This window comes from Diaphorina citri, unplaced genomic scaffold (genome assembly GCF_000475195.1).
Source record: "Diaphorina citri unplaced genomic scaffold, Diaci psyllid genome assembly version 1.1 scaffold735, whole genome shotgun sequence".
In the NCBI taxonomy this organism is placed as follows: Eukaryota; Metazoa; Arthropoda; class Insecta; order Hemiptera; family Psyllidae; genus Diaphorina; species Diaphorina citri.
This window is the reverse complement of record NW_007378168.1, coordinates 33,642-61,624: the sequence shown is the minus strand read 5'-3', so window position 1 is coordinate 61,624 and position 27,983 is coordinate 33,642. Positions and strand designations below refer to the sequence as shown.

The following is a 27,983-nucleotide window of genomic DNA, read 5'->3' as shown; positions in this document are numbered from 1 at the left end:
CCAACCAGGCTGGCTTTTGAAGTTCTAACTAGGCTGGCTTTTGAAGTTCTTGAAGAAGCAAGTTGTATCAATTCACAGTTGCTGTGAGGTCCTACAATGTTTATTCGGGGACCCCGTACTGTAGCTTCGTATCGACTGTCATAATTGGAACTCACGAGTACTGTGACAGTAGTTGGTATGCAGAACCATAGTACTGTGAGTACCACGCCTCTGAAGTCGATAGAACATTTTCCTGAACGCACCATGAACGTCCACGTTGGCGAAACAGAATAAGATGGACACGCAGAGTCCCTGAAATAGAAACCAGGTGGGAGAGATAAGTAGAAACTAAATTAAAAGACGTTCTCGGAACGGTTGGTTATTTCCTATCCTGTCTTCCTTCTCTCTCACAGTTCCGCCTGTCAAACCTCTAAAAAAAAAAAAAAATCTGTTGTGAACATCACACGACTTTCCTTATCCTATTGAATGATGCTTATTTGAGAGTTCTTTTACCCTAACTTTTACAATATCTCTAACCGTTTTGTCGCTATAGCTGAAAACCGCCAAAAAACGGTCGAAATCTGTCGAAAAGCGGTCAAAATACCACCAAGCGCTGCAACCATCTCAACCAAACGTTTTGTCGTCCAAAAGTGGTCAAAATACCGCCAAGCGCAGCAACCATCTCAACCAAACATTTTGTGTTGCATCCTTGTCACATTTGTTAACTACATACCAAATTTCAAGTCTCTAGCTTATACCGTTCCCGAGATATTGTTAAATTACACCGAAAACCGCCAAAAAGCGGTAAAATGCCGCCAACCGTTGCACCGGTCTTAACCAAAAGTTTCATGTCGCATCCTTGTCATATTTGACAGCTAGGTACATACCAAATTTCAAGTCTCTAGCTCTCACCGTTCTCGAGATATTTTGTTTACAGACAGACACACACACTGAAACTTTGGATTTAGGCTCTAGGGACCTCAAAACGTGTTTTGGCACTAAAAACTGGCCATCGAAAATTTGACCCGATTACATTACTTTCCTTCCTATAGGATAAGGAAAGTAAAAAGTAAAAGATATACGAGTAGTTATATAATATTATTTTAGAGACCAATTAAATAACGAATTTAAATTATTGTATATATGTAGAAACCAATAACAAAGAAGAGGGGAGAATGGAGTCATAATATGATGGATGAAAAAGAAATTATTAAGGAGCAGCAAAGAAGTTCGAAGTATCAGTGAGAAAGGTTGAAATGTCGAAAGAAAAAGAAAGAAGCAGGAGGAGGGGAAGGAAACTGACCATCGAAAATTTGACCCGATTACATTACTTTCCTTCCTATAGGATAAGGAAAGTAAAAAGTAAAAGATATACGAGTAGTTACATAATATTATTTTAAAGTCCAATTATTAAATAACGAATTTGTAAATTGTATAAAGAAACCAATTACAAAGAAGAGGGGAGAATGGACGCATAATATGATGGATGAAAAAGAAATTATTAAGGAGCAGCAAATAAGTTCGAAGTATCAGTGAGAAAGGTTGAAATGTCGAAAGAAAAAGAAAGAAGCAGGAGGAGAGGAAGGAAGAGAAGGAGAAGGAGAAGAAGAAGAAGAAGAAGAAGAAGAAGAAGAAGAAGAAGAAGAAGAAGAAGAAACCAATACAGTGAAGTCGGGTAAAGAGTGAAAGAAGAAAGCTAGATTAGAATTGAAAGGAACATTTATGTAACTCCACGTCATTGTTTTATTAAATTTTAAACGCAAGACTGAGAATGACAGACAGGTCAGGTCAGTGATAGACAAAAACCATTAACCTTGAAAGATTTCATCTTCGGTAATCTATTGTTAATTTCTTTAACCCTATGAGAGTAAAAAGTGTCAACAAAGCATCCGCTATTCGGAGTTTTTATTTTAAGAAACTAATAAAAACTCCGTTCCTCAAAAAGTGTACCTTTCGGAGGTGTTCGTTGTTTGGAGGTATCCTCTCTTATTCATGCTCTTATCGGAGGTGGAGGGGGTGGAGGAGGAGGGGGAGGAGGAGGAGGAGGGGAGGGTTCACTGCATTATTATCTATTTATTGTGGTCGTGGTCTATAAACCTTTCTCCTTGGAACTAACCTGACTAGACACGAGGACAGCCGAAAACACATCGTACACCATTTCCCACGGCGATTTCGGTTCGGGACGAAACGGTAGGAGGATGTGATGGAGTCCAAACAGGGGGACCAGAATGAGAGCTGCGCGCGCAGCCTTCCGAATCCCAATCGGGGCAGGATTGGTGGAGTTGCTGTGGAGTTTGGTAAGTAGTACGCGGAGGACGTTCATTAGGATGGCCAAGTTCACGAGGATGGAGAGACAGACGGGAACTGTCAGGATCCAGCGGGAATGGGCATCGTTCATCCAACAGCTGAAAACAGAAACAGGAATATGTAGGTACATTAGTAGAGTGTGAGAAACAATGAGGCAGACAATTAACGATACAAACCATACAATCTTGTAAATATGTAGTACCTCGGTTTAGATTTCAAAATTACCATATTGGTGGAGGTGTCAAAATTACAAAGGACGCCCAAGAACAGTGTGTGCAATACAAAGAACATACCTAATTATTATCAACTTTTAATATTCGTGGAGATGTCAAAATTACAAAAGGGAAGAGCTGAAAAAAGACATTCGAAGTGTCTAACTCCATAAGTACCTACCAACCTACATTCAAATCATGATGTACCTAAAAGTGGCATAGCAAGGTGACAAAAAGAAGAGAGAGAAAGGGAGGGAAGGAGAGAGAGAGAGAGAGAGGGAGAGAGAAAATGAAGAAGGTAATGTTCGTGTCAAAAAGTCTTATTCTGTTTGTGAAACTTTTATTCTTCATTTCTCCCTCTCTCTCTTCCTTTCTGAGAGGTATGGTAGGTAAGTATTTCCCAAGTTGGGAATGGGAACAGCAATTCTTATGAACGCCCGAAAACTAATGTGTGTATGCAATGTGCTATACAATATATCCACATCTTTAGTGGAGATGCCAAAATTACTGAGAATATGTTACAACCCCAGGACTTACGGAATAATTTTCAGACACACTTTAGGGTTTTTTGAAAGTGGAAATTCTTGGAAAACATCCAAAAGTGGACCAACATAGATTGTGAATAGTATTTTAGAACCAGTAGATGGTGGAACTTGAAATAGGTATCCAGGTACTTAGGTAGATACCTGACTACCTACTCGTATTTAGTAGAAACTACAATTTGTTCCACCACTGTTATACTGTTGATTTAGGTTATTTGCTGGAGAAATTTTGTAGCTAGGTAGGTACTTACCATAAAATTTGTAGTGCAAAATGGTAGTTTGAAATTTGTAGAGAAAAAAAGTAGACAAGATCGTTTTCATCGCCACATAAAGCTTTGCTATAAATGTACAATGTCCTAGTTCTAAATAGGTAGAAGCTTTGCTATAAATGTATAATGTCCTAGTTCTAAATAGAAGCTCGGCATGGGCACTTGAATTACTTGAATAGAAGGGAAAGGGAACCAATGCCAGTAACATTGCTTTTTGCTACCGCTATCTCGTACAGCAATATCGTTTTGTGACAGAACAGTGAGCAATTCAATGAGAGAGAGAGAAGAAGAAGAAGGAGGAGGAGGAAGAGGAGGAAAGAGAATGAATACTGGGAGAGTGAAAGCGAGAGAGAAGAAAGAGAGAGAGGGGAGAGGAAGAGAGAGAGAGAAAGAAAAGGAACGATATAAAAGTTGAATAAAGAGGAAAAAATAAAACGGGAATGAATACTAGGAAGAAGGGGAGATGAGAAAATGGGAATAAAAGATAGGGGAAGAGAAGAAGAGAGGGAGAGAGAAGAGAAAAAAGTTTCGTGTGTGGTTATCTAAGTCTTTGGCATGATCACATACCTAGAAACATTACATCTAGGTACCTACCTGTCTTACATAATAGGCTAAGTGTACCATTTATTCGCCCACCTAAAAAAACGTACCATTTATTGGCCCACCTGTACCATACGCCACATAAGTCCGAACTTTTTCAAGATCCAATTTCATGAAAAGAAAGGGCTTAAAGACTGCTATCGAACCAGTGCTATTCAAAAAGTGTAGTCATAGGTAAAAACAAAAATTAGAAAAATAAATGTGGGCAGGTAGGCCAATAAATGGTACGTTTTTTAGGTGGGCGAATAAATGGTACACTTACCCTACCTAAAGATGGAATAGGTATTATTTTTATTATTATCATCAATATTATCAAATATTACATTAAAATTGTGGTTCAAATATCCTCAGGAAATAATCTCGTAATCAAATGAAACTGTTGAGACCTTACTCCATTTTGAAGTTCTCTTCTCATTTCCAAAGAAAAAGAAGAAGAAGAAGGAGGAGGATGAGGAGGAGGAAGAGGAGGAGGAGGAGGAGGAGGAGGAAGAGGAGAAAAATGATGATGATGAGAAATCCAAAAATAGGGCTAAACTTTTCCCAATCCCATCTCTCGAATCCAGGACAAACCACATTGAAGTTTCTTGCATTAGACATGAAGCAAATTTACAAATCTAATAATAAATGATAAATGAACGCCAGCCTAGTTAAGTCGGTAGTGAGTCTGCCTTGTAAGCGCTAGGCCGCGGGATCGATTCCCGCCCGGGGCGGATTTCATCCTGATGGGATAATGTTCGTTCTCTTGATGATGATCAGTTCTATAACAGATATAGGAAAGTTGATCCCTTTTTTGCTTTCTTTATTTCTAATGGTATTTCAATTCTGCGAGGAAATGTTGGCAGTATGTTATGTGTGCCATCCCTCAGGGAATGAATTCTTGAACAACTTTGATAATTATTAATAATGGTTATCCTGAATCATGGGTAGGGTTTTAAAGCACATAACTTTGTGCTTTAGAAACTATTTATGAACCACTTCTTGGGTAAATGAAGGTTGTGCAGGGACTGCAGGGTTTGAATGGGTTTGAGTAGCCAGCATTATAATATCAATAATTTCATGTTTGCTAATACAGAGCCATGACCTTAGTACCACCTACTCTTATAAGAGATAAAATAAATATGTTCACAGTTATTATGCCTGAAAAAATAAATATGCCTGCCTCGGTGGTGTAGTGGTCAAGGCACTCGCCTGGTAAACAGGAGGGCGTGGGTTCAATCCCAGCCGAGGTTTGGAATTTTATCCTCAATATAATTTGAGAATTTACCACAATAATAGTGGTAGCCTACTGCTGGAGTAAAGGGACTTTTCAGTCCTATGCGAGCAGTATAAATAAGCACTACTACTACTATTATTAGTTCTCTGGATTAGCAAACATCAAACTGCTCAAGAGCTATACTTTTAAGAGGAGTGATATCATATATGAATTCCAAACTTATGAACAAATAGATAACAATTATTTATTTATTTTTTTTTTTAAACACACATTTAAATTTTCCCGCTATTTATCAGTAATCCTATTGGTTAAAATGAAAAACCTCCCAAAAACCTCTTTGGTTCAACAAGATGTTTGTCTTGAGATTGATCTTGACTAAGATGAAGTTGGAAATGTTTCATACATACCAAATATTCTCAAGTTAAACTTGAGCTGAAATTTTGCTTAGCCAAGTTTAGCTTAAGATTAACTTGAAACGAATTTTCATACATACGGCGGTTAAAGTTCAAACCGGGGCGAAGTTAAGTTATTTCTCCATTGTTGATTTTTCTTTTTTTTATGTAATTTAGATAGGTCTTATTGTTTTTCTTTGTTCTCTTAATGTTATAGGTACATGTAATCTTTTACAATTATTACCAATCAAGTTATAGATAAGACTTTGTTTAGACTGCGAGAGTACTTTTCAGTCCTATGCTGGCAGTATAAACAAGGTATATTCTATTCTATTCTCCAAAATTATACCTGAGGCGTTCTCTACCACTTGTTTGTAGTCAGATCCCTCGGAGGAGACTAAAAAGTAGGTGAAACTCGAGTCCGTGTGGAAGACTATAAAAAAAGTATCCATAAACAATATTTATAAACATTGTATAGGTAAACGGTAAGAAATAATGTGCATCTTTTTGTTTTTCTCAGCAACATTGTCAGATTCTCCACATACTCCTCCAGTATTTCATGGTGGCCAATTATTTCTGGATGTTCTGCGAGGGGCTGCACCTCCATCTAGCCCTGGTAGTGGTCTTCGTGAAAGACACTTCACTCATGAGATGGTTCCACTTCATCGGATGGGTGGTTCCCCTCATTATCACCTCCGTGTATGCCTACGTCAGGCATACCTCTCTGGAAGACATCAAATAGTGAGTACTTGGGGTACCATCTTTTAAATTCTGGATAATATTACCTATATTCTGTTCTTTTGTACATAATTACTTCCTAGTTACCTGTCCACCTATCACATTGTTTTTAATCTCTCTTTCTCTCCCTCCCGATTTTCTCTTTTCTTTTCTCTGGAGAAAGAAATCCGAAACAGTTCACTGAGAGCTTCTCTCTTCGATTTCGGGAGGATAAGACCCTAGCAGTTCCCTCTGTCAAACCTCTTTTTTTTAAGAAAAAGAGGGGCTGCACCTCCATCTAGCCCTGGTAGTGGTCTTCGTGAAAGACACTTCACTCATGAGATGGTTCCACTTCATCGGATGGGTGGTCCCCCTCATTATCACCTCCGTGTATGCCTACGTCAGGCATACCTCTCTGGAAGACATCAAATAGTGAGTACTTGGGGTATCTTCTAAAATCTGGATAATATTACCTATATTCTGTTCTTTTGTACATAATTACTTCCTAGTTTCCTATCCACCTATCACATTGTTTTTAATCTCTCTCTTTCTCTCCCTCCCGATTTTCTCTTTTCTTTTCTCTGGAGAAAGAAATCCGAAACAGTTCACTGAGAGTTTCTCTCTTCGATTTCGGGAGGATAAGACCCTAGCGAACTGCTACTGCCTCTGTCAAACCTCTTTAAAAAAATAAAAAATAAAATAAAAAAACAAGCATCTCAAAACTTCCACCATTAATAACTGGCAATTTATCTACTTTGCTGTCGAAAGGTCGTTATTATAGTTTTCTTACCTTGTGAGAAAAAAAAGTTTCCATCGTTAATTATTCACTTTTTTCTCACTTCGTCTTCACCTTGTTCGTCAGCTTCCCATTCCTATAACGTCATCTTTCTCTGTCTGCTTTTGATTTTTTCAAGGTTAACAATGAAACTTTCAAGGTGACCTTTCAAACTAACACTATACTGTTAGCTTGGAGCTTGGAGTGTAAAGTTTCAAAGTTGTAAGCTCTAGGTCGTGGGTTTGATTATCGCCCAAAGTGGATTTTGTCCTAAACAGATAAGTTCGTTCTCGGAACGGCTGGCTTTCTGCTATCTCGTCTTCCTTCTCTCTCCACCGGCTTTCTGCTATCTTGTCTTCCTTCTCACGAGAGAAACCAATGTAGCCATAGCACGTCACATGTACAATCCCTGTACAAAAAAGGGACAGTAAAATTATTCCCAAAAAAAAGTCATATTCGTGCGAAATGCTAGTCGAGAAAACATAGCCAAGTTTATTAGAGATTAAAAGTCATTTTAAAAAAAGTTCCGCTTACATACTTGGAGCTTAAAGTACCCACTCACTTCTACATTCGAAAGTAATAACGGAGCTAAGTAGGTACGTAGGTACCTTCTTAGGTAGAATCTCAAATGTTTCAAGTTTCACCTAGGTAGTACCTTATATAATATTTCTACTTATTTTAGTAAATGGTATTATGTATGTACCTACTTACGTGCTTACTTCTTTACCGAAAACCTAAAAATTTAATATCTTTAATAAATTGTACCTACATAGGTAGGTAGTTCTTAAAAAAAAAGATCAGTTTATTATAATGATATATCTACATACAGCTAAACTCATACCTACATAGTCGCACAGGTACATATACCTACTCGTATACGTCGTTAGAGAGTCAACCGGAAAATATCCTTGTAATTAAACTTGGAGGAAAAAACGGAATACATACCTAAACTAGTATGTATTTAGCTATCTACATAGGAAAGTATGTATGTAGCCATCAATGTAGGTATGTACCAATGTACCTACATGGGAACCTTATTGTTATTGTGAAAGTTGAAACCCTGAACTCCAAATCTGAGTTGAAATACTGAATCCAAAAGAGTTGGTAGAGAATATGTTTTAGGCTTAAATTCACCTAGTGGTTACACTTCCACTCGAGTTCTTTTTTTTAAAGAGGTTTGACAGAGGGAATTGTAACTGCTATGGTCTTATCGTCCCGAAATCGAAGAGAGAAGGAGACAGAACGAACATTATCCCATCAGGATGAAATCCGCCCCGGGCGGGAATCGATCCCGCGGCCTAGCGCTTACAAGGGTAGACGCACTACAGACTTGACTAGGCTGCGTTCAATTATATTCATTTTTATTTTAGATAGTTGTAAATTTGCTTCATGTCTAATGCAAGAAAACTTCAATGTGGTTTGTCCTGGATTCGAGAGATGGGATTGGGAAAAGTTTGGCCCTATTTTTGGATTTCTCATCATCATCATCATCATCATCATCATCATCATCATCATCATCATCATCATCATCATCATCATCATCATCATCATCATCATCATCATCATCATCATCATCATCATCATCATCATCATCATCATCATCATCATCATCATCATCATCATCATCATCATCATCATCATCATCATCATCATCATCATCATCATCATCATCATCATCATCATCATCATCATCATCATCATCATCATCATCATCATCATCATCATCATCATCATCATCATCATCATCATCATCATCATCATCATCATCATCATCATCATCATCATCATCATCATCATCATCATCATCATCATCATCATCATCATCATCATCATCATCATCATGTAGCGTCATCGTGGTCGATGGTTGCTAGACGTCTTGTAACTGTTGTTCTAAAAAGTTCTCGGTTCATTGCCAGCTCCTTGCACTCTTCATAGCTTCTCACTCCTAACCATTCTTTCACATCGTCCAGCCACATTCTTCTTGGTCGTCCTCTTGGTCTTGGTCCTTCAACATCTCCTTCTATGATATCCAATAGTAGCTGCCCACTCGATCCTCGCATCATATGTCCTGCAAACTTTAATTTTCTTTCTCTTATGTCTTTCAGAAGTTCTGGAGTAGACTTTCCCATTCTTCTCAATATTTCCACGTTGGTAATCTTGTCGACCCATGACACCTTCAACATCCTTCTGTAGCACCAAAGTTCAAATGACGTTATTTTCTTTCCGAATTCGGGGTGTATAGTCCAAGCTTCGCAGCCGTATGTTAATATGGAAAATACGTATGTCTTCAGAAGTCTAAGTTTAGTCAAGGACGTCAAAATAACTAACATTTCCTCGCAGAATTGAAATACCATTAGAAATAAAGAAAGCAAAAAAGGGATCAACTTTCCTATATCTGTTATAGAACTGATCATCATCAAGATTTTCTATGATATTTCCAGGATCTCTCAAATATCTTTTTGGTCTGCGGATCCCTTCAGACTCCTCTCTATGCTCATGATAATTCAGCAAAAATTGATCAAAATCATCCAAGGTGTAGATCAGTTATAATGTAAAAACAGTTGGATTAGAATTTAAAAAAAAAATCATCACCTCAAACAATCTACTTTCCTCACTTTGTTTTATTTTTGTAAATTTGTACCTATCTAGGATTCCAAGCTGAGTTTAAGGTAGCTCATTCCCTGTCTTAAGTTTAACTTAAGATTATACAATAAGCAATTACAGACAATGATACCTATATAGGTTGGAAAAAAGCCTTTGGAAATCAAGTACTTAGACCTACAGGAACAGGATATAATAATTATACTCGTAGGTAATATTACACATACCTACGTATTATAAGTTTTATAAAGTCCGAACCTACAAAGTCATGTGAGGTCAGAAAGTTGAATGTCCTCTGTCAATTTTATATTGTTCCTAGATACATAATAATCGTGTACATTTTACATTTCATTGTGTGTGGACAAATACTTTGTTTAACAGGAAAGGATACGGATTTGTGGTTTTATTAGTTCACAAACTTTTTTATTTTTATCCAAAAACCTAATCAGAGCTTTGAGATTCTTGACCAAGAACCTTCTGCTTATGGCACTTGGGTGATTGGGTGTCTTGCCAAGTTCAACGTCCCCAAAGGTGATTTAGCTGAAAATACCCATTATTAAAATCAGGGCCTGCGAAGACACAACCAGGTACAGAATATTTCAAATTTTGTTTTGTTTTGACATTTTTCATTTACCTATAAGTACCTTTAAAATTCAATTTGACCTAAGGAACAGAAGAGCTGCTGAACATGTACTTCAAAAATCAATTTATGATAATTTTCTTGAATTTAAATCCTAAAAACACGTCACTTTGCGATATTGGAAAAGGGGATGAAGGAATGTCAGGAGCTAGAAATATTTGCTTCCTCAGATTTGATTTAGATCACGTAAATACCTAGGGCCGCGTTTCACCCATCATGTGAATAAGATGGGAGTTAAAACGAAACCATATTAGCCCAAATACGTACAAGGTACAAACTGGTATTACTTAAAATTCCTGGTCTTTTCACAATACAGTCAATAAATTGGAGAAAAAAAAATCAGCGGAGCTTTGGAATGACTCTGTTTTCTCGAAAGGTCATTGCATCATCGGAAACTTAAACCTACCATTCGTTATACTTGGTAAAAAAAAAAAAAAAAAAAACCTTTTCCAAGTTATATTTGGAACGTACAAGAGGTAAAACAAAAAATTTAGATCAAGGCAAATAGGGATCTAAAAGGGAAGAAACTTTGTGCATGCATCTTGAGAATTCCATTTGTCAAATTGTCATAGAGGAGAGAATGAAATTGAAAGAAAAAAGTCAATCTATTTTCGTAGCTTTGGAATGGCTCTGTTTTCTCGAAAGATCAAGAAAAAATGGAAATTGATGTACCTACCTACCAAGCTCTAGAGGTAATCTATTAAAGAAGAGAAAATAAGACATTTCTCTCTATGTTATGCAAACAAAGTTGCTTGGGAAAGGAAAGAAAAGTACGTGACATTTTCAGTCAGGCTTGTTTTGTGTCTCACCTTAGACCTTAGATCTAGTTATTTGATCATCTCTTGAAGGTATATTTTAGCTAGAGGAATTTGAGTAGTTATCCTTTCATGTACTCATTTTTAGTACCTAAAGTATAAAATTCATCTAAGACTCATTTGACCTTTACAACATCTTAGCTTAGCTTTCTGTGTCCGTTTCATCAAAGGCACATTTTTCCAGGCACAAAATTTTTACAACATTATGTACTCGTAGGAATCAATCTTTTACATAAATAATACTTGACAGTCGTTTTGGCGTTACATTCTTGAGCATGAGATCAGAAGAGATCTGGTTTCGGGCTAGGTAAATAAAATTGATGTAACAATAAAAAAAAGGCACGATATTTTAAATTTCGGTAAATTTAACAAATATCTACATAAACTTTCACTCAAATTCTGTTGTTCCTAAAGTTTACAAGCTCTCAAGCCCATATCACAGTATCAGTAAAATCTCTCCTGTCAACTGTCATACATTTCTCATTCTGTGAGTGCGGTATACCATGTACTCGCATAGAGACCTTTTTTTGCCTACATAGGTACATATTTCCATGACAAAATATGTACAACTAAATAGGTATAATATTATACTTGGTACTTACTTGAATATGAGGAAAATGACGAGGGAAATGAGAAGTGTTGCCAGAGATATGGAATATCCGGATATGTAGATGATGTTCATTGCTTTTCTGAACTGTGAATAATAAGACATAAATATATTGTTTTGAGGAATCAATCTGTTACATATAAATAATACTTGACAGTCGTTTTGGCGTTACATTCTTGAGCATGAGATCAGAAGAGATCTGGTTTCGGGCTAGGTAAATAAAATTGGCGCCAGAAAGTGTTTGCCAAGGATATTTGAATAAATTTGAATCTATTATGTTTACTTGAAAGATATCCGGCAACTTTCATTGAAATGGTCCTTTTAAAGACTCTGCCACTCATAGTTTGAAGATTGCTCCAGCGCTAACCGCTTCAAAGTGTAGAAAAACAAGCTTCAAATTGGAACTCTTTTCTGTCTATTTTTAGAATTTTACGCCAAAAAGCTCTAAAAAATATAAAATCCACTCGATTTCCGGGATACCCTGTAGGAGACTAAAGAACACAATGAATCAATGTTCCATTGTTCAAAACACATGTGGCACGAATTCTCTACAAACAAAATACACATGGTAGGGTACTTTATGATGAAAATCTTTTAGGTAGGAATAATCAAAAGCTTTCGTTCAAATGAGAAAAAAAGTCCCGAATGCTTCCAGGCATGGTGGGTGTGGAGTTAAAGTTAAACTTACTTTCAGAAATACTCTTCACCCCTGAGGATCAGCAAAGGAATTGAAGCTTAAATTGAACCTCATTTTATTATGTTGTAGAGGAAAGAAAAGTTCCAAAAGGAAACAGACAAGAAAATAAAATCAGCATAAACTCATTGAGGGTAGTTTTTTTTTTTTTAATTAATTGTCGACACTTTTGATAATCAAGCGCGCCGGGAGGCGCGCGAACGTCAAGAGTTCGCAGCACCGCCCGGCCTATATTAACACGAAACAGAATTTCAGCGTTTCACAAACCTTGGGTGATTGGGTATCTTGCTATGTTCAACGTCCCTAAAGGGGATTTAGCTAAAAATACCCATTATTAAAATCAGGGCCTGCGAAGACACAAACAGATACAGAATATTTCAAATTTTGTTTTGTTTTGACATTTTTCATTTACCTATAGGTACCTACTTAAGTACCTTTAAAATTTAATTTGACCTAAGGAACAGAAGAGCTGCTGAACAATCTGAACATGTACTTCAAAAATCAATTTATGATAATTTTATTGAATTTAAATCCTAAAAACAAGTCACTTTGCGATATTGGAAAAGGGGATGAAGGAATGTCGAAATATTTGCTTCCTCAGATTTGATTTAGATCACGTAAATACCTACACCCATCATGTGAATAAGATGGGAGTTAAAACAAAACCATATTAGCCCAAATACGTACATGGTACAAACTGGTATTACTTAAAATTCCTGGTCTTTTCACAATACAGTCAATAAATTGGAGAAAAAAAAATCAGCACTTTGGAATGACTGTTTTCTCGAAAGGCCATTGCATCATCGGAAACTTAAACCTACCATTCGTTATACTTGGTAAAAAAAAGTTACATATTCCAAGTTATATTTGGAACTTACAAGAGGTAAAACAAAAAATTTAGATCAAGGCAAATAGGGATCTAAAAGGGAAGAAACTTTGTGCATGCATCTTGAGAATTCCATTTGTCAAATTGTCATAGAGGAGAGAATGAAATTGAAAGAAAAAAGTCAATCTATTTTCGTAGCTTTGGAATGGCTCTGTTTTCTCGAAAGATCAAGAAAAAATGGAAATTGATGTACCTACCTACCAAGCTCTAGAGGTAATCTATTCAAGAAGAGAAAATAAGACATTTCTTGCTATGTTATGCAAACAAAGTTGCTTGGGAAAGGAAAGAAAAGTACGTGACATTTTCAGTCAGGCTTGTTTTGTGTCTCACCTTAGATCTAGTTATTTGATCATCTCTTGAAGGTATATTTTAGCTAGAGGAATTTGAGTAGTTATCCTTTCATGTACTCATTTTTAGTACCTAAAGTATAAAATTCATCTAAGACTCATTTGACCTTTACAACATCTTAGCTTAGCTTTCTGTGTCCGTTTCATCAAAGGCACATTTTTCCAGGCACAAAATTTTTACAACATTATGTACTCGCATAGAGACCTTTTTTGCCTACATAGGTACATATTTCCATAACAAAATATGTACGACTAAATAGGTATAATATTATACTTGGTACTTACTTGAATATGAGGAAAATGACGAGGGAAATGAGAAGTGTTGCCAAAGATATGGAATATCCGGATATGTAGATGATGTTCATTGCTTTTCTGAACTGTGAATAATAAGACATAAATATTTTGTTTTGAGGAATATACAATACAAATCTGGCTGTATGGTTGGGCCAAAGGTCATATTACCAATGCCAAAAAAGAAAAAAAAAAGTACAAATACATTCATTGGAATACATTCTTGAGCATGAGATCAGAAGAGATCTGATTTGTCGCTATATAGGTAAACTGATGTAACAATAAAAAAGGCACGATATTTTAAATTTCGTAAATTTAACAAATATGTAGGTATCTACATAAACTTTCACTCAAATTCTGTTGTTCCTAAAGTTTACAAGCTCTCAAGCCCATATCATAGTATCAGTAAAATCTCTCCTGTCAACTGTCATACATTTCTCATTCTGTGAGTGCGGTATACCCACGTTTCACATGACATATCATAGCACAGTGGGAATTGTACCCACACTTCCCACGTCAATGTATTGCACCATATGCGGTACAAGAACGTAACTTTTTAGACAGTTTACTTCAAATATGGCTCTCGAAAAATAAAGATAATAATACTAATAATAATAATTGAATTTATTTATTTACACGCTAAGCAGCAAGGCCATGTGTGATATTAAATGTGTATACCTACTGAGTAAATTTTGCGTTTTAATGTTGCTAGATTTTTGGTCTAGCGTTTCTTGGGGTACGGCCCCTGTTGTTGATTTGTCAGAAGTGTGTAGCCTATAGAGAAAATTAGATGGGTAAAGGAGTGTTGGAAGAAGGTGAATGAATATCTTGACTGAAGAACCTGAGAAGTGAGAATCTGGTTCGCCACTTCTTCAACAAGAGGACACTTCGAAGCAGCAGCCAAAAAAGGCATACGAACATTCGGTAACGAATAGGCACTAGAAAAAGAAATATTGGTTGTGTGGGAGAGCTCTGCGTAAACATCCTATCATAAAGCCTCTTCGAAGCAGCAGCCAAAAAAGTCATACGAACATTCGGTAACGAATAGGCACTAGAAAAAGAAATATTGGTTGTGTGGGAGAGCTCTGCGTAAACATCCTATCATAAAGCCTCAAAAAGGGAAAAAAATAGAAAGGCAAAATCTGACGAGGAAAACCCCGAGTACATGTTCAATTTTTTGTGTGTCTAAAGCCGCTGAATCCCCCATGTTTCTTCCGCCCAACACTGTGCATAATAGATTTTTTTTAACGGAGAAAATGATTTTTTTCTTCTTTTTTTACGGATAAAATGAAGGATGAAGAAAGAGGAAGGATCATTCTACTATAATAGAAAGCACTTTATTACCGTCATCTCATCGTTACGGTAGGATATTATGATGTTAAGAGAGGTCAGAGCCAAGGCCCGTGGAAAATCGTGTTCATAAAGAGGCAACTTGGGGAAAGAAGAAAACTGTTGACTGACAGCAACACTCATATGCATTAGAATACTGCATGAGAGGCTTTTTTATGAGAAAATTCTCTCGTGTATTCTGTATGTTCCTTGGGTACAGTAAAAGGGTACACACCAATTATTTACGTAGGTACATTTATGCAAAACTTGCATGCTAGAATATAATATACCCCGTTATACTGCCAGAATGAGACTGAAAAGTCCCTTTACTAACACAGTCTTGCATAGATATAGGTACAAGAGGAAATTTATTAGTGACAAGAAAGCACCTATTTACCTATAGTTATAGCTGCAAAACATTTCCTTCAAAACTCCTTTAATCGTAGGTACAAGATAGGACAAAGTAGGCATAGAGATATATATAATCATACCTACCTTCTAAAGACTTTCCTTCAAATCTACGACCTTCATGCTTTCATAAGTAGGTACCTATTCAATTTCATGATGGCCACAGGCATTCTTTTTCAGGAATAATGAAAATTAAAACATATTTGCTCGGATTACTTTTTTTCAAGTCCAAAGAACTACTTTGATGTCCAAAGAGTCTTCCTACATAGGAAGTAATATTTTTCCTCCGGGATATGGACACAAGGTTGTCCAGATAGTATTGAAAAACTTCATAAATAATTTTATAGGAAATATGTATCTGGAGAGTTGAAGAAGGCGAGAAAGCGAGCATCAGGATTATCCAATTAATATTTAACGTTATCTTTAATAAAACATGTGTATCCCGGACATTTTCTCTCCCTCCTCCTTTTCTATCCCTGAAAACGAACGCACATCTGAGTCCCCCAACATTTTGACTGTCCCCCATGTAATTTTCCGTTTCTGTGCGATAAGCTTTTGTTTGTATTGCTATCTGGGGGAACGTAGGCCGTTTCTACTCAAGTATATCTGGAGAGTTGAAGAAGGCGAGAAAGCGAGCAGGATTATCCAATTAATATTTAACGTTATCTTTAATAAAACATGTGTATCCCGGACATTTTCTCTCCCTCCTCCTTTTCTATCCCTGTGAAAACGAACGCACATCTGAGTCCCCCAACATTTTGGCTGTCCCCCATGTAATTTTCCGTTTCTGTGCGATAAGCTTTTGTTTGTATTGCTATCTGGGGGAACGTAGGCCGTTTCTACTCAAGTACAATCAGGTTTGACTTTTTTTCGCAGAGTCCACAGAATTTTATATTAGGTTGTTCCTAATACAAAATCCTAGATTTTTACACGAACACAAGTTAAGTGGATTTTTCTCTCAGAAAACTCAACGCTGCGATGGTCCAATGGAAATTGAAATTAGACTTAGACCTCCGATGGCCTGAAATGGTTTAGTACAGGCGCTACCATACTACCTAATAATAGTGGTTGAACTAATTTCCGTATTTTCCTAAAGGGAGGAAATGATCCTCAAAAGAGGTCAGATCTTCTTAGTATAAAGGTGTGTCCACACATAGTCAACGGCCGTTGATCGTTCATCGATCGATGGTTGACACCTTTAAAAAGGAAAATAAACCTTTTGAAGGGGAATATATTTTCATATACGGTCTTAAGTTAGATTCCTTTTTATCTTTTTCATCCACTCTTACCTTGAGATCCTCAATGTCAATACAGGTGGTATAGTTGGACCAGAACTTCCTCGTCACAGGATGCTGAAACCAGGTTCCATTTTCCAGACATGTCCTCAAAGCGAATCCTGTGAAGAAGAAGAAATAACGAATATTAAATTTTATATGATAGGTAGCAGATAATATTAGAATCTTATGTAAGTAAAGTTTTTTGGGCCTTTAGGTAATAGCGTCATATAATGATATACAGTAACTAGGTATATTTTATTATTTACTTCAACCTTTTTTTCCTACGCAACACAAGAAAGCTTTTTAAACTTTTTCAACAAAGGCATTCTCCATAAGTAGATATAGGTACATCATAATATCTTCATAATACATAAATTTAATGTGTTTAAGAACACTCTGGATACATGCATAATTAAAAAAAAAAAATAGATATACGTTCCTAGATACAAAAGTATTATGAAATATAATAAGGTAATACATTATAACAGTAGCTGTTCCTTGTCTTCTAAACTTCATTCTAAGTACATAGTTTAGTTTATAGTTTATTTATACCGCCCTAAATAAGTTAGGTACATAGTACTTTATACTAAACTTAATTATGTAGGTACTAGTTACTCAGATTTATAATCAAGCCGTTCTTTTTGCCATTAAAACAACAACTGAGAAATAGATATACCTGGGGAACGAAATTGTTAAATTTTATTGTTGGTGAATATTATCCTAAACAGATAGGGTTCGTTTTCAGAACAAGTTTTTCGACTTGCTTTCTCCTATGTGATAACTTTTTTTGATAACTTTTTTGCACTGCAGTGATAACTTTTTTTTTCGATGAGTTACAGCGTTTTTGTAAACATAATTTTCAAGGATTTTGATGAAAAATTGAAAACTTTAAAGTTAAATATCTCAGTTTGATGATTTTCATTTATTGCCCTTTTTGCCCTTAGCTCCTCAATTCAAGACAGAACCCGTTTTTTTATCCCATTTTCCATGTTGTTTTTCCCTAAACATTCCGATTGTTTGCCCAGATTTTTTCGTAGCTTTCAGCCTCTTTCCTCTATATTTTCTGTCGAGAGAACATACATAGATAGATAAGGTAAACAGACATTAACTTTTTGACTTTTCCTCTCCATTCGGATGGTTTTTTATTTTCCCACGAATTTTCTTGTTTATTTGCTGTTCTCCTTCCTCTTTTTATTTTGAATTAATTTTCTTTTTGTTTTGATGTTTTCACTTTCCCTTTCAAGTAAACATATACCTATGTCTGTACATACATACCTACAACCCAATTTTTGCCATCTTCTTGTTCAGCATAATTATCTATTGTCTCTTTGTTTTAAAAACAAAAATGTATCACTTTAAATTTAAAGTAGGTATGTACCTATATCTACTTTAAATAGAATGCGTTCGATTTGATTACAGTTAAAGAATGTAAGAGACGATTAATTTTTTAATCTTACAATGAAAGGGGCCCTGAGGCTTACAAGTCGTAGAAGGTATCAGTATGTACGACACCAATAAGCAATAAGACACCGATCATGTCTAATAATTTATTATCTTTTCCACTCGAAACTTTTCCAACGTTTACTTTGTTAATGGTCCACATTAATATTCTGAGAAAGCGTTGAGCTCTTCAGCCTAGGGTGTTTGAGCCTCTCAGACTGATTATAAATTTCGTAATTCTAATTACCTACCTAACCATTAATATTAGCTTTGAACACAAAATTTATTTTACTAAAATAGCTTGCGGGTTCATAAATATTCCTTACATGAAAATTGAAGTGTTAAAGGTATTTGTTAGGTTCAAGGTAAAACATAAGAACTTGCTTCGAAGTTAAAAAAATACATAATTCGTTTTTAGAAACAAGAAAAAGTGACATTGAAACCTTTTGAGAGCAATAAAATTTGTCAACCTTTAAAAAATAAATTCACGTTTTGCCGCACTGACACCAAATACTCGGGTGACCTTCAAAAAGCTTACAATTTAATTATATCCATTATGCCTTTCTGTCAAGCTGTGCCAGTTTTCATTACACTGCAATGGAGCAGTTGTAAATGGGTAAAAACCGAGGTCAAAACTCCGAAAAAATAACTGTAAAATGTCGAAAATTCAAATTTAATTTTCCGTTCTAAGGAAAAAGTTCAAAGTTCAAACTAACCGTATTTTATTTTCCTTGAAAAAAAAAAAAAAAAAAATGCTGACTCCAAGCCCAATTTAGGAGCCCAGGGGCAATTAGGCCATTCCCCCCTGTGTTAGGCCCTGTAGGTAATAGATCTATGAGGCAGATGTCACGTTAGGCACCTACTTAGGTTCTCATTTCTCAAGCTCGTCAGAAAAATATCAGGGATAAATGTCCAATACGTGCCCTGCATATTTCTTACGGGAAAGAAAAATTGCTTTTCAATAGCTAATAGAGCTGGTAAGAGATTAGACTGATTAGAGTGTCTGGTAATGACGATGGTGCTTTAGTTCTCATGTTGAGAAAGAAAGTGGCCGTGAAGCTTGAAGTGATTTTTAAAAGACTTATACCTAGCTTAATATTATAGCAGGTTGCCCGTGAATCCCGTGACTATAGTTATAGGTACCAGGTTGTCCGTGCTTTGCCACGAAAAATTGATCATAACTTGAGACCGGTTTGGATATTTTCAGCAAAGATCTCGTTTATTGCACACCTAGAACATCTTTGTAATAGGTACATATTACCACGAAATTTCGGGTTTCTAGGTGTTGTGGTTCTGGAGGTAGAGCGATCAGTGTGTGAATGAATGAGTTCATTGACCAAGACCATCCAAGTATTTGTAGTTTGGAAATAGGTACTTATATTAGGTATACATATACTGTGAAGAGACCTAATAAATATTAAGTATACAGCCTGTAACTACCTAAGGGAAAATAAGAAACAGCCTAATGTACCTACTAGGCTCCTTTCTAAGGGAAACTTTCTTTCATTGCCAAAAAAGAAAACTCCACAGAATAATGAATTTCATGTGGAGTAGAAAATTCAACGCACAAAGGCTTCGGGTTTCCCACGCTTTGTTTGTAATATGTATTATTACCTACGTGTGTAATACATAATAACATTCTATGGGTTTGGATATATCTATACAGTCTGTATAAAAATACAACAAAGGCTAATATAGACATTTCTTTTCCTTGCGTGGAAAAACTGTAGAGACGTGATTCCAATAGCTTACTCAATTATAATGCGAGTACCTAGGTTCGTACTGGGTACGTACCCTGATTTTTTGGATACCAGCATTGAAGTTGACTAAATCATTATGATGGGAATGAGCTGTGTCATTACTCCTGGTAATTTAGAGTACCTTTTCAATTAGCCATGAAATAGAGGCTGCCTCAAGCAAATGACTCTGTTGGGATAAGTCCTTCTATGGGAACAGACAGACAGAGTGACAGACGACACCGAAGCGGATACAATAGTCCGTCTCTTATACCTTTTTATTACTATTGTAATAATAAAGGAAGGACGGACTAAAAAGAGGTAGCAGAGAAAGGGACAAATATTCTTTTGGTACCTACTTTCTATTTTTATTGGTAAATAAACATATGATTTTTTAAACCTTTACTTAGATTCATAAGCATATGATTTTTAAACCATTACTTAGATTTCTAACTACATAATTATCTAAGTAGGTGAGAAAAGTATGTAATATAGGTACGAACCGAGAAATAGGTACCTACCTATTATAGGTTGCATAGGCACATCAAATGCATCAGCTATATGAAATATGAATCTATGTATTTGCCAGAATTAAATGACTGTGAAGAGGATACAAAGAATTTTGGTCCCATTTAAAAACTTACGTCTGCTGTCGAATCCTACGATAAAGTTTGGACATGGAGTTCTGGCCGTTTCTCCTGCCAAAGTGGCGTTCCAACAGGACCAACCGTCGAACATTGTCGGACAGTAGAGCGTCGAATCTGGGAACAAAAGTTTGACGATTTGAAATTTGCATACTTCAACAAGTTTAATTTTGACTTACCTAGAGATAAAGTTTGAAACATGAAATTCAAGGTGGTTAGATAGCTGGTACCTAGGTGGTACATAATGTATAATATCTACCTATTTCTAGGTAACTATCTCTAACCACTAAAAGGAAAGATTAATATTAAAATGAAAAGAAGGTGCTATCGAGCGTTTATATTGGTTACATGTTCAATTTTTTGTGTGTCTAAAGCCGCTGAATCCCCATGTTTCTTCCGCCCAACACTGTGCATAATAGATTTTTTTACGGAGAAAATGATTTTTTTTCTTTTTTTTTACGGATAAAATGAAGGATGAAGAAAGAGGAAGGATCATTCTACTATAATAGAAAGCACTTTATTACCGTCATCTCATCGTTACGGTAGGATATTATGATGTTAGGAGAGGTCAGAGCCAAGGCCCGTGGAAAATCGTGTTCATAAAGAGGCAACTTGAGGAAAGAAGAAAACTGTTGACTGACAGCAACACTCATATGCATTAGAATACCGCATGAGAGGCTTTTTTATGAGAAAATTCTCTCGTGTATTCTGTATGTTCCTTGGGTACAGTAAAAGGGTACACACCAATTATTTACGTAGGTACATTATGCAAAACTTGCATGCTAGAATATAATATACCCCGTTTATACTGCCAGAATGAGACTGAAAACTCCCTTTCCTAACACAGTCTTGCATAGATAGGTACAAGAGGAAATTTATTAGTGACAAGAAAGCACCTATTTACCTATACCTAGTTAGCTGCAAAACCTTTCCTTCAAAACTCCTTTAATCGTAGGTACAAGATAGGACAAACTAGGCATAGAGATATATAATCATACCTACCTTCTAAAGACTTTCCTTCAAATCTACGACCTTTATGCTTTCATAAGTAGGTACCTATTCAATTTCATGATGGCCACAGGCATTCTTTTTCAGGAATAATGAAAATTAAAACATATTTGCTCGGATTACTTTTTTTCAAGTCCAAAGAACTACTTTGATGTCCAAAGAGTCTTCCTACATAGGAAGTAATATTTTTCCTCCGGGATATGGACACAAGGTTGTCCAGATAGTATTGAAAAACTTCATAAATAATTTTATAGGAAATATGTATCTGGAGAGTTGAAGAAGGCGAGAAAGCGAGCATCAGGATTATCCAATTAATATTTAACGTTATCTTTAATAAAACATGTGTATCCCGGACATTTTCTCTCCCTCCTCCTTTTCTATCCCTGAAAACGAACGCACATCTGAGTCCCCCAACATTTTGACTGTCCCCCATGTAATTTTCCGTTTCTGTGCGATAAGCTTTTGTTTGTATTGCTATCTGGGGGAACGTAGGCCGTTTCTACTCAAGTACAATCAGGTTTGACTTTTTTTCGCAGAGTCCACAGAATTTTATATTAGGTTGTTCCTAATACAAAATCCTAGATTTTTACACGAACACAAGTTAAGTGGATTTTTCTTTCAGAAAACTCAACGCTGCGATGGTCCAATGGAAATTGAAATTAGACTTAGACCTCCGATGGCCTGAAATGGTTTAGTACAGGCGCTACCATACTACCTAATAATAGTGGTTGAACTAATTTCCGTATTTTCCTAAAGGGAGGAAATGATCCTCAAAAGAGGTCAGATCTTCTTAGTATAAAGGTGTGTCCACACATAGTCAACGGCCGTTGATCGTTCATCGATCGATGGTTGACACCTTTAAAAAGGAAAATAAACCTTTTGAAGGGGAAAATATTTTCATGTACCGTCTTGGGTTAGGTTACTTTTTGTCATTTTCATCCACTCTTACCTTGAGATCCTCAATGTCAATACAGGTGGTATAGTTGGACCAGAACTTCCTCGTCACAGGATGCTGAAACCAGGTTCCATTTTCCAGACATGTCCTCAAAGCGAATCCTGTGAAGAAGAAATAACGAATAGGTATTAAATTTTATATGATAGCAGATATAATATTAGAATCTTATGTAAGTAAAGTTTTTTGGGCCTTTAGGTAATAGCGTCATATAATGATATACAATAACTAGGTATATTTTATTATTTACTTCAACCTTTTTTCCTACGCAACACAAGAAAGCTTTTTAAACTTTTTCAACAAAGGCATTCTCCATAAGTAGATATAGGTACGTCATAATATCTTCATAATACATAAATTTAATGTGTATAAGAACACTCTGGATCTGGATACATGCATAATTAAAAAAATTAGATATACGTTCCTAGATATAAAAGTATTATGAAATATAATAAGGTAATACATTACGAGTATAACAGTAGCTGTTCCTTGTCTTCTAAAGAAACAACTTCATTCTAAGTAGGTACATATTTTAGTTAATAGTTTATTTATACCGCCCTAAATAAGTAGGTACATAGTATACTTTATACTAAACTTAGTTATGTAGGTACCTTAGTTAGATTTATAATCAAGCCGTTCTTTTTGCCATTAAAACAACAACTGAGAAATAGATATAGGTAGGTACCTGGGGAACTAAATTGTTAAATTTTATTGTTGGTGAATATTATCCTAAACAGATAGGGTTCGTTTTCAGAACAAGTTTTTCGACTTGCTTTCTCCTATCCTGTTATCCTTCTCGATTTGATTTTGGCGTAGAGGCAAACGTCTTTCTATTCCTAACCTCTATGTACCTACCTATTTTTATATGGTAAAGCTGACAGTGGCAAAAAAAAAAAAAAAAAAAGACAAACATGTAGAAAAAATTGAGGAGCTGGGTGCAAAAAGGGAAATATGGATTTTTCGCCCTTTTTGCGTAAAACGGTTTTTTGAATAGAACGTGGTGCGCTCCCGGGAATCGAACCCGGGTCTCCCGCATGCAAGGCGAGCGCAGTGACCACTACGCCATGGGAGCTGACACAATTCTCCAAATGAGGGGGACAAAAAAGCCCCGGTGCTAACTCTGGTCCCTCACTTCTTTTTACCTCTAGCCGTATTTTATTTTCCTTGAAAAAAAAAAAATGCTGACTCCAAGCCCAATTTAGGAGCCCAGGGGCAATTAGGCCATTCCTCCGTGTGTTAGGCCCTGTAGGTAATAGGCCCTGTAGGTAATAGATCTATGAGGCAGATGTCACGTTAGGCACCTACTTAGGTTCTCATTTCTCAAGCTCGTCAGAAAAATATCAGGGATAAATGTCCAATACGTGCCCTGCATATTTCTTACGGGAAAGAAAAATTGCTTTTCAATAGCTAATAGAGCTGGTAAGAGATTAGACTGATTAGAGTGTCTGGTAATGACGATGGTGCTTTAGTTCTCATGTTGAGAAAGAAAATGGTCGTGAAGCTTGAAATGATTTTTAAAAGACTTATACCTAGCTTATATTATAGCAGGTTGCCCGTGACTATAGTACTCTATAGTAGGTACCAGGTTGTCCGTGCTTTGCCACGGAAAATTGATCATAACTTGAGACCGGTTTGGATATTTTCAGCAAAGATCTCGTTTATTGCACACCTAGAACATCTTTGTAATACATATTACCATGAAATTTCGGGTTTCTAGGTGTTGCGGTTCTGGAGGTAGAGCGATCAGTGTGTGAATGAATGAGTTCATTGACCAAGACCATCCAAGTTATACCTACCTAGCTTATATTATAGCAGGTTGCCCGTGAATCCCGTGACTATAGTACTCTATAGTAGGTACCAGGTTGTCCGTGCTTCGCCACGGAAAATTGATCATAACTTGAGACCGGTTTGAATATTTTCAGCAAAGATCTCGTTTATTGCACACCTAGAACATCTTTGTAATACATATTACCACGAAATTTCGGGTTTCTAGGTGTTGCGGTTCTGGAGGTAGAGCGATCAGTGTGTGAATGAATGAGTTCATTGACCAAGACCATCCAAGTATTTGTAGTTTGGAAATAGGTACTTATATTAGGTATACATATACTGTGAAGAGACCTAATAAATATTAAGTATACAGCCTGTAACTACCTAAGGGAAAATAAGAAACAGCCTAATGTACCTACTAGGCTCCTTTCTAAGGGAAACTTTCTTTCATTGCCAAAAAAGAAAACTCCACAGAATAATGAATTTCATGTGGAGTAGAAAATTCAACGCACAAAGGCTTCGGGTTTCCCACGCTTTGTTTGTAATATGTATTATTACCTACGTGTGTAATACATAATAACATTCTATGGGTTTGGATATATCTATACAGTCTGTATAAAAATACAACAAAGGCTAATATAGACATTTCTTTTCCTTGCGTGGAAAAACTGTAGAGACGTGATTCCAATAGCTTACTCAATTATAATGCGAGTACCTAGGTTCGTACTGGGTACGTACCCTGATTTTTTGGATACCAGCATTGAAGTTGACTAAATCATTATGATGGGAATGAGCTGTGTCATTACTCCTGGTAATTTAGAGTACCTTTTCAATTAGCCATGAAATAGAGGCTGCCTCAAGCAAATGACTCTGTTGGGATAAGTCCTTCTATGGGAACAGACAGACAGAGTGACAGACGACACCGAAGCGGATACAATAGTCCGTCCCTTATACCTTTTTATTACTGTTGTAATAATAAAGGAAGGACGGACTAAAAAGAGGTAGCAGAGAAAGGGACAAATATTCTTTTGGTACCTAATTTCTATTTTTATTGGTAAATAAACATATATTATGATTGTTTAAACCTTTACTTAGATTCATAAGCATATGATTTTTAAACTTTACTTAGATTCCTAACTACATATCTAAGTAGGTGAGAAAAGTACCTATGTAATATACGAACCGAGAAATAGGTACCTACCTATTATAGGCTGCATAGGCACATCAAATGCATCAGCTATATGAAATATAAATCTATGTATTTGCCAGAATTAAATGACTGTGAAGAGGATACAAAGAATTTTGGTCCCATTTAAAAACTTACGTCTGCTGTCGAATCCTACGATAAAGTTTGGACATGGAGTTCTGGCCGTTTCTCCTGCCAAAGTGGCGTTCCAACAGGACCAACCGTCGAACATTGTCGGACAGTAGAGCGTCGAATCTGGGAACAAAAGTTTGACGATTTGAAATTTGCATGCTTCAACAAGTTTAATTTTGACTTACCTAGAGATAAAGTTTGAAACATGAAGTTCAAGGTGGTTAGAGAGCTGGTACCTAGGTGGTACATAATGTATAATGTATACCTATTTCTAGGTAACTATCTCTAACCACTAAAAGGAAAGATTAATATTAAAATGAAAAGAAGGTGCTATCGAGCGTTTATATTGGAAAAGTTGAAAAAAATCACATCAAGCCGGAGTTAATAACGATATTTTTAGCCAATAAGTAGTTTAATAACAAAATATCTGCAGAAAATATTTTCATGTACCGTCTTGGGTTAGGTTACTTTTTGTCATTTTCATCCACTCTTACCTTGAGATCCTCAATGTCAATACAGGTGGTATAGTTAGACCAGAACTTCCTCGTCACAGGATGCTGAAACCAGGTTCCATTTTCCAGACATGTCCTCAAAGCGAATCCTGTGAAGAAGAAATAACGTTGAATGTCCTCTCTCAATTTTATATTGTTCCTAGATACATAATAATCATGTAGGTACTCGTACATTTTACATTTCATTGTGTGTGGACAAATACTTTGTTTAACAGGAAAGGATATGGATTTGTGGTTTTATTTAATCACAAACCTTATAACGAATAGGTATTAAATTTTATATGATAGCAGATATAATATTAGAATCTTATGTAAGTAAAGTTTTTTGGGCCTTTAGGTAATAGCGTCATATAATGATATACAATAACTAGGTATATTTTATTATTTACTTCAACCTTTTTTCCTACGCAACACAAGAAAGCTTTTTAAACTTTTTCAACAAAGGCATTCTCCATAAGTAGATATAGGTACGTCATAATATCTTCATAATACATAAATTTAATGTGTATAAGAACACTCTGGATCTGGATACATGCATAATTAAAAAAATTAGATATACGTTCCTAGATATAAAAGTATTATGAAATATAATAAGGTAATACATTACGAGTATAACAGTAGCTGTTCCTTGTCTTCTAAAGAAACAACTTCATTCTAAGTAGGTAGGTACATATTTTTGTTAATAGTTTATTTATACCGCCCTAAATAAGTAGGTACATAGTATACTTTATACTAAACTTAGTTATGTAGGTACCTTAGTTAGATTATCTGCAGAAATAATGGAAGCATTATCTTTTGAAAACTGCAAACTTGCAGCAGGTTCTCGATTTCTTAAAAGACTGGATATTCTGGATAATAAGGATGTCTCAGGGCGAGGTGAGGTGAGAAAGTGCCTGGAAAACGACTTTACGAGTAGATGATTATGATTGTCGTTAATAGAAATTGAAAAGGCTTTAGATTGTTTAGATAAAAGTGGAACATTTTCTTATTATTTACTAATCCTTTCATTTTCCTTCTTGTTCCACTTTTATTCTCATTTTCTTTGGCTTTGTAAGAAGAAAAATTTCTTGTCATGCTTATCATTTTCATTATTACTTCCATTATTTATTTTTTCCCTTCCTCTTTTCCCTCTATTATTGTGTTTCTCCTTTAAGTATTCTTATTTCTTGTGAACTAAGGAGAAAAGGTGGGAAAGGAAGCCTCCACTTGAAGGGTATAATTTATTGTTCTGGAATAGGTAGGTACCTATTTCGAAAAAATAATAATGAGAAAATGAGTTGGAATTAAAATGAGCGATGGAATTTCCATTGTGAACCAAAAGGGATAAATTTGTCGGGATGTATAAATTTGAAATTTAAGTAGGTACACATAAAATAACTGTAATTATATAACAATTACAAGAACGTTGTTCATTAATTACCTACCAATTTATTTACCAAAATAATTACTAGATGCTTAAGGTAATGTTATTTTCAAGTCACCACTCACCATTGAACATAACGTGGTCGAAATCTTTCTTCTGGGCCTCACATTTTTCGTACAGTCTGAGTAGGAAGAGGATTTCTGACGTCTTTTCTAACAGCTTGACGTTGGACGTCAGGTTGGTGGACGATGGAGTGATGACGAAATCCGACTCATCTGACATTGCTGCTGGCGTTGATCTGAAACAAAAAGAACAAAGTAACAAATGTATTATTTACCCAAT

General features: G+C 35.9%; 1 protein-coding gene across 1 annotated transcript; it reads right to left on the bottom strand.

Moving 5' to 3' along the window:
* Positions 1-109: 109 nt before the first annotated feature.
* LOC103511639 (calcitonin gene-related peptide type 1 receptor-like) lies at positions 110-27,927 on the bottom strand. Its single transcript, XM_026825341.1, has 7 exons — positions 27,767-27,927; positions 25,773-25,889; positions 22,679-22,785; positions 13,882-13,973; positions 11,665-11,751; positions 2,096-2,384; positions 110-291 (listed from the first exon to the last, which is right to left on the bottom strand). The coding sequence occupies exons 1-7, from the start codon at positions 27,921-27,923 to the stop codon at positions 139-141; spliced, it is 1,002 nt and encodes a 333-aa protein (XP_026681142.1). The 5' UTR covers positions 27,924-27,927; the 3' UTR covers positions 110-138.
* Between the last annotated feature and the right edge of the window lie 56 nt (positions 27,928-27,983).